The 8,195-nt window shown below is 42.4% G+C and overlaps 1 protein-coding gene across 1 annotated transcript in view; it reads left to right on the top strand.

Annotated features, from left to right (window-relative positions):
* Asb4 (ankyrin repeat and SOCS box containing 4) overlaps positions 1–7,962 on the top strand; it is a 67,343-nt gene extending 59,381 nt beyond the window's left edge. Inside the window, exons 4-5 of the mRNA XM_004632615.2 lie at positions 5,849–5,962; positions 6,971–7,962. Of these exons, the coding sequence (XP_004632672.2) occupies positions 5,849–5,962; positions 6,971–7,159 (303 nt within the window). The 3' untranslated portion in view covers positions 7,160–7,962. The remainder of the gene's footprint in view (positions 1–5,848; positions 5,963–6,970) is intronic.
* Positions 7,963–8,195: the final 233 nt, after the last annotated feature.

The following is an 8,195-nucleotide window of genomic DNA, read 5'->3' as shown; positions in this document are numbered from 1 at the left end:
CACTTGTTACGGGTGGGCTTGTGTTCTGAGGTTCCATTTTGTTCCTTCTCATCATTTTGTGTTGCACTCTCTTTTGACCTTTGTTGTAGATCTTTGTTGCAGTTATAACCTTAGCACATACTGAAGTTCAGATGCAGATCTACAAAGTTTGGATTTATCCAGCTGTGCCTGGCTTGGGTCTGGCTGCTGTGCTCAGCTCCTTCCTGCTGCTGCCCTTGGGGGTGAACCTGTTGTGCCCCTCTGGCAAGATTTTCTGCTTCTGGACTAGCTGTGTGGTTCTATCCTCTACACTCTCTGCAGGCATTTCAGCTGCAGGGTTTCACCTCAGGCCTGTATGCCAGGCTGAGCTGAGTCTGGAGGGGACAAGGTGGAGTAGAGGGGAGAGGCAGCTCTTCCACACACTCACTGGGCCTAGGCTAAGACTGGATCTGGGGATTCCCAGATCGCTGCAGAAATTCCTACCCTGTGTGCGGGGTGTGTGGGGGTACTACGGAATGATGGGGGGCATCCCAAGGGGGTGGAAGAAGGTTTCACCCACACTGTGTCTGGGCTAGAACCAGTAGCAGGTTCTGCCGGCTCTGGGTAGGGGGAAGCTCTCCCACCCACTCACCGGGCCTGGGTTAGGACTGGGTCTGGGGGTTCCCAGAATGCGGCAGAAATTCCTACTTGGTATGCTGGGTGGGTGAGGTGCTGAGGAGTGGTGGGGGGTGTCCCAAGCGGGTGGAAGAGGGTTTCACCCATGCTGTGCCTTGGCTGGGACCAGCAGTATGTCCCTCCAGCGCAGGGTAGCTGGAAGCTCTCCCACAGACTCACCTGGCCTGGGCAAAGACTGGGTCTGGGGGTTCTGGAGCCTGGTTCTTACCTGCTTCAGTGCACCTCGCTGTTGTTAAGCTGGACTCGGAATCAAAAATGTTAATATTTACCATGATTTCCACAGTTGTGGTGCGAACTGGCTCTCAGCACTCTCTTCCTGTGGTGTCTTTTGCTCTGATGTGGCTGCTTGTCTTTTGACTTTGGGGCCACACAAGCCTGTTTGTGGATCCTGGTTGTACCACTTATTAACTAAATTCTTGGAGCTTGAATTTCCTCAGCATTTGGTTTTAAGTCTGTGAAACTGGGATGATTATAGGATTAGCCACAGGGGGTTGCTTGAAATTGACCAAGCTAACGTATGTAAAGATCAACATAATCCTTCGAACATAGTAAATCCTTGGACAATCAAGTTGTTATTGTTTTTTCCTTTTTAGTTTCTCCTGCCTATGAGAATTTCAAGGGCTGGTCCTTTCTGTCTTATCCATTTATATTCTTTTAGAGCAAGATTGAGCTTCACAGCTCTACTCAGTACATTGTGTGTCTGTGTGTTTGCGTGCGTGCGTGTGTGCATGCCTGTGTGTGTGCATGTGTGTGAATGATATCAGAGATTGAACTGGGGGCATTTACACTGAGCCTCATCATATCCCTTTATTTAAAATTGCTTTTTGGAGATGGAGTCTCACTAACTTATCGAAGCTTGACTTCATTTGCCGCAGTCCTGCTGCAGCCTCCCAGAGCACTGGGACTAGAGGCGAGCCTCAGCGTCACCATGCCTAGCATGGCACAGACTTCAGTGGCGCACAGAGCATCTTGTTTTTGGTTTCTCATCAAAGCTCATCACCTCCGTTTTGACTGAAATGGACATTACAGATGAAATATTCTCCTGCTCACCGTCCGCCCGCCCCTGCACCTGTATGTACTTCCGAATTCCTCGTTTCTATGGTGGCATCTGCATTTGTCCCTCCTTTCAAGTTTCCAGGTTGCTTGCTGTACACCACGGCAAGCTAGTGTCAATCCGCCTGTCTTCTCCCTGCCTTTCTTTCCTTCACCTCATAGCTCTGGTGGCTCCATACCTCCAGTTGAGGCTTCTGCATGAAAATCCCCAGTAGAGCATGAAGAGTGCACTGAAATGCTTTTCTCTAGGTGAACTACTCAGTCTCTTGATAGTCCCAGTTTCACTTAAAATGTATTCTACAATGTATTACTGCACATTCATATTTTAAGCTGAATTAATTGACTAACCAATTTATTTATTGGAATCTCAATGTAATTTTTATCAGCACTTGTTTGCAGAACACAACGTTCACATCTCTTTGGTGAAGTCTGTACCTGTGCATAACACATCTCCATTCCTGATTTCAGCCCCTTTCTTTCTCTTGCCTTCTTCTCTTGATCCACCTCCACCGGAGAAAGATCTATCCCCCCACTTCCTATTCTCTTTTAGTTTACTCTTTATGTGTTCTTTTGGTTTCTCATATAACAAAAACTAGTTACTTAAGCTGGAGCGTCTGATGTACTTCCTTCGCATTTTCCTACATATGACTGCAGCTCTTTATCCGGCCCTCTTTTCTTTCCCATGGTGAGTCACTCATCATCCTGGGGCTTGGCAGAACCTGCTGGGTCTTGTCCCACTGCCTTTCTCCCTGCCGTCTGCCTTTCATATGCTGGTTTTCTCTCTTAAGCTTTAGCTCACAGTGCTCAAGAGAGACCAGGGAATCTTTAAATTAGCTTTGTATTAGTTACTGACTCACAATACTCTCCAGTTCTTTGGAACATCTTTTCTGTTCAGTGAAGTTGTAAACTCTTTGAAGGCAAGAAACCAAGTCACAAACTGCTCAGTATTGCTCTCCTAGTGTCAAACTCAATGCTCAAAACAGGTTTCTGGTGGAATGACTAGAAGGGCTCTAACCCTTCCTGGTTAAGTACAGATAACAGCCTCTGACTGCCCATTAAGTCGGGTCTTCACACTGGCATTCCAGGTACACTGTCAGATGGCTGCGTCTTACAGTTCTTGCCTTCAGCTTTTTCCTAACAAGGATCCTTCCTTTACTATGACTTCTTTACTGTCAGTGCACGTACACACACACACACACACAAACACACACACACACACACACTCACACACAGTTATTAAAATGATAATCTTTTTTGTAGCAGTTTTGCCCAAGACTCCAAGGCATTAAGTACCACACTAATTGCATTGAAAAAGGGGAGAGGCACACTACTGATGACAAATTGGTGTAAAAAAAAAAGTAGGATTGTTTGCTCAGGGATAATAGGTCAAAGTCGAGTCAGACTGGGAAATCAGGAAGTATGTGTTTTCACAGAAAGTCACAGAGATGCAGAAACATTGCCTCCTTTCAGTGATGGAGGCTGAGAGGTGCTTTAAGAGAATGCTCCAAAGGCTTGACAAAAGTTCCTTGATATCAAGGCAAAAGTTAGCAGGGATGCATATATAATTCATAGTGAGCAATTCAAAGGAACAAGTCTTGCTTGGAGTTGCTTATCTGGTGGCAAAGGAAAGAAAACTGATTAAACTGGAAGTAGGAATGTTATTCTTGATGATGGGCCATTTCTAATGGGCCATTTCTTGGCCACCCTGGAGAGCCAGCTAAGATCTATCCTACACAAAACTGGTCTAAATGAAAATGAACTTCCAAGGATAAGGTCTTGGCAAAGGGGGTGGAGGAGCTCTGTTGGCTGTGGAGAGTGGAGAGGATTGAGTTACAAGGAACTCTTGATCTTGTCAAGAGAGGCAGGTATTCCAACTTGGGGGAATTTCTGTAGAACTCACAGCATTGCCAGTGACAGGATGAACCCACTTTAGAGACATCTCCACGAGGACACTTTGCAACTAATCAAAACTTTTACTTCTGTTTTCTTCTTGTGTCTCATCAAAACCCAAAGCAGTTTGGGGTAGGTGTGGAGAGATGCAGAGAAAACAAGGTGGTAAAATAGAGACACTCACTGACATGTTTTTCTCAGAGCCACCAGTTCTCCCATACTTTAACATTGAGTGTCCAACAGTTCCATGCAATTTTGGTGCCACCTATTTGCAGTTGGTGTCAGATCACATGGTTTATGAACTCTGTCCCATAAGACTACCCTACTCTAGATGCCAGATGCCAGTTGGTTTGTGTAGGTTACCTATATTTCTGCCAGACTGGCTACAAATTGGGGTTTCTACAATTTCCTCTTTGCATTTGATTATTTGTTAGAATGACTCATTGAATTCAGAAAAGTGACTAACCTATTGACTTACTGGATTATTATGAAGAATACATAACTCAGAAAGAGTCAAACATAAAAGAACCGTAAGTCTATCCATAGCGACGGTGGTGGTCATGTGTGTGCACACGTACATATGCTGAAAATGCCAACTCTTTAATTAGGTGTGCACTTTCTGGTTGGAAGAGGCTTCCTATGACTACCCAGAGATTAAATATAGGAGCTGTATGCCAGAATTCCATGAATAAGGACTGAATATATATATATATATATATACTCATTACACCTTACCCACAAAAGTATTTTTTCTCCATTTAAGCTTTCTGGGTTGATGTATGTATAGAAAATGAGAGAAGCTTATTTCTTGGAATAGTTTGTAGCTCCAATTATCCAGTCCATATACGGTCTTTTTAATATTTTTATTGTGTCTGGAATGACTGGAGGACTTTATAATGTTAAAAAAAGAATGAGAAAAAATGTGACCTCTGTCATGAATAGACACGTTCTGAGAATGGTTTTTTGGTCAGATGAAAGAGAATACAGCTGTTTTTGTCCGTGCTACACTTCTCTTTCATGATAATCATCTCATTTGCTGATGCTGTGTGTGGAGAGTAGCACGTAAGTACATGTAGGTGGGTACAGGGGTTGGGTTCACCCAGACCTTCCAACTGCTTAGAACAGAAGGCTGAACTCAGCTCTTCTAAAACATCTTTCCTGTCTATCCCCAATCTACATAGCTCTCCTTGGAATTTGTATAGCTCCTATTTTTTAAACCACACAATTGAACCTATAAATATACAGACCAGCCTGTAATTTCAATTGATCTTGTCTTATGTATATATTTTTGCCTCTAATCTTCATGATAAATCTCTTACTAGAAATCAGTATGTTTTGTTTTCAGAGTATATCATATACATTCATTCTTTTAATTTAATACATCTACTTAGTGGGTTGGTCAGATAGGTACAAGCTTGTGGCTAGTGCAAAGATTGGTTAAGTGATTACATATCCAATTCGGTTTGGCCCAAAATCTAAAGTGCAAACTTGCTGTCTCCTGGAGAAATTCTGGAACTCTTGGCTCAACTTTCTTTTCTTTCTTTCTTTCTTTCTTTCTTTCTTTCTTTAAAAAAATCATCCAATAACCTATTTAACAGATGTACTAATAAAATATCTAAATTTCAGGGCCAGGCAGATAGCTCAGCAGACTAAATTGCCTGCTTAGGTAGAGCACAGCGGCTGGGGTTCAATCCCTGGCTTAGTGTGCCTGCCCCACTGCGGGGAGCGCTGAGATGGCAACTGAGACTGGGCGTGGTGGTGCTCACCTGTAATACCAGCTCTTGGGAGGCTGAAAACAGAGGAATCATAATGAATCCAATCTACATAGTGAGACCCTATAGATCCTGTACTAAATACATTAAAAAAAGTAAATCTCAAGTCATCTTTTATTTGTTAATAAAATCCTTCACGTTCTTACCTTCATTGTTATCACTTTGTCCACACTGACCCTGTATAGTGAAGGAAGCTAGTTTGATTTTATTAATCTGCCCATCCTCCGTGGTGGTAGGAATGTGTTTGAATACTCCAGGGCAAGGATCTCCTCAAAGGCACTTCAGTGCTCCTGGAGGCCTAACCCAGACTATTCCCAAACTCCTGGGCTCAAGGGATCCTTCCACCTTGGCCTCTTCAGTCTCTAAGATTATAAGTGCATGCTACTCCACCACCATGGTCTGTGAATTCTCACTGTCTGTGAACAAAATGCATGAGTCAGATGTGTGCATTGAATAGAGGAAAATATGCTTTTCTGCAGGTGATAAAGGCATGCCATTCTTGTCCCAAAGCAATTGAGGTTGTTGTCAATGCCTACGAACACATCAGGTGGAACACAAAGTGGCGAAGAGCTATTCCTGATGAGGACTTGGAGGTAAACAAAGAATCTAGTCATTATGGCTTTACTTATCAAGTACTGCAAAACAGCGACACAAGTTCAGACCTTTCTAACTTAAAATATTGGATCTAGGAATTCTTCTAAATGTTTTTTCAAATGTAATGAGAAAAAGGTTACAAAATGCAGCTATGAGAGTTCATTGTTCTATTGTAGACATGATATGAGGGAATCAGTCTCTCGAGGGATTATTCTATTGAGGGAAAGATGAATAAATATATAAACGTGGTAGCTTTAGTTTCTTTTCAATAATTTAAATGAATTAAATGATAGTATTTGAGGTTGCTCATGTAGCATTTTACCAGGAAGTTGCATAATTTTATGTAAATTATCCCACTCACTTTTAAATATCTTATAGTGGTTGTTAGTAAGCAGAGAACAAACAAGAAATCATATAGAAAGTCACTGTCAGAGCCCCACCTGCTTGTGGACTCCAAACTTGGCTGCCTCTATAAACCAGTTCTTCCTACCAAGCATGCTGTTTTTGGTTTTAAAGTCAAAGTCTGTCTCCAACACATGGGGAGGGATCAGAGTCTAAAGTTCCTTGGGCTTAGAGGCCGATGGTGAGTTATGCAATCTTATTCTGCCTCTTATTAGCTAGCTTTCCTTTAAAAGCTATTTAATTCATTCATTCCCCCACTTCCATTGAATATCTGAATACATATGTCACACGGGACACATGGAGGACATTAGCACAATTTGAAATAGCCTTTTGGGCTTAAGAGCAGTCCAGGAAGTTCACACAAATACAGTTTATATTTTTTTTTCTGAGTTCTAAATTGTGCAGTATTATTTTGTCTCCTCTCTCCTTCTACACCATCTTCTCCCTCCTCCTTCTCAATTCCATGGAGCATTCTGTCTCTCTTACAAACCCTAGAAAGCTGTCCTGCCTGGGGGCAGACTGACGCATACGTGCACCATGGCTGTTGCCATTAACGTGCGCCACGGTGCCTTCCTGCCACTGACCTGTCTCGCCTTCCTTTTCAGAGGTACTGGGAGTTTTACCAATCCCTCTTCACCGTGTGCTGTAATTCTCCAAGGACCCTCATGCATTTATCAAGATGTGCCATTCGGAAAGCGCTGCACAACAGATGCCACAGAGCAATTCCTTTGCTTTTCCTCCCATTGTCATTGAAAAAGTACTTGCTTTTAGAGCCAGAGGGAATCATTTATTAAGCCTTATGTGATAGCAGTTCTCAGTACTAGATATTTAAATGGATTCATTGGGTAGACACAGTTTACATAAATAAAATGGTACTTGGGGTGATTATAGCACTTCAGGGATTTCAAAACACTGCCAACACTGTGGCATTAATCCTGGAGTACCACGATGGGGGGAAATAAACAGGTAAAGGTAAGGAATTTTCAAAGACAATATATTCAGGAGGTACTGATGCTACAATAAAAGCTAACATGTACAGTACTTGTACTAGATGCTGATATATTTTGTTTAACTTTAATATATTATCTCATTGGAAATGGGACCCAATTTTTCATACAACCCATCTCATGCTCTGTCTTATCAGCAGTAAGTTTACATTATCGTTCAGGTTGTGATATAGCATGTTTTATGATCAGCTTCTTAAAGCTGGTGTTCTGCACTGTGACTGTTTAGAGGTAAATGACTATCACTAGTCTTGCAAATGCTTACTCCCCAAACTAAGCTCCTGAACTTGTTTTAGTGAAGAGTGCGCATAAATTCAGCCAAAGGAAGATCTGAAATTAGAAATGAAGAATCCACTTCATAGGAATGGCCATTTCAGCACGCATGCTCATCGAGCCAGAGGCTCCAGAGGTGAAGAAGAGTCCCATGTGGTTCCTGCCCTCCAGGGCCTCCCCCTTAGCAGAGCAGCCCGAGGTGTCTAAGCAGGTCACTGCTGTGCAGAAGGCCAGGGCCAGGGCGCAGGTGCAAACTCATAGTCAGTGCGTACCTTTCCAAGTTGTGTTTGTCATATGAAGTGTATGATTTTTCTTTGAAGCATGAAAATAAAGAATTAAATGATTGTGAAAAGCAGAGGGAACTCCTGTGATCATTCAAATAAATCTATTTAATTTTTAAATTTAGTTTCTCTAAACATCTAGGCATTATTTTATTTTAGTATGTTTTCATATTTAACGTCTTCCTAAACTCTTTAAGGAAAACATGGCCCCCTAGATGCCTCCTGTGTATGTGACGAGGGAATTTTGGAAAGTGGGTTAAAAAATGAGAAGG

The sequence above is a fragment of the Octodon degus genome, unplaced genomic scaffold, assembly GCF_000260255.1.
Source record: "Octodon degus isolate 3935 unplaced genomic scaffold, OctDeg1.0 scaffold00050, whole genome shotgun sequence".
In the NCBI taxonomy this organism is placed as follows: Eukaryota; Metazoa; Chordata; class Mammalia; order Rodentia; family Octodontidae; genus Octodon; species Octodon degus.
Note: the sequence above shows the minus strand (reverse complement) of the source record. Positions and strands in the feature narration are given on the sequence as shown.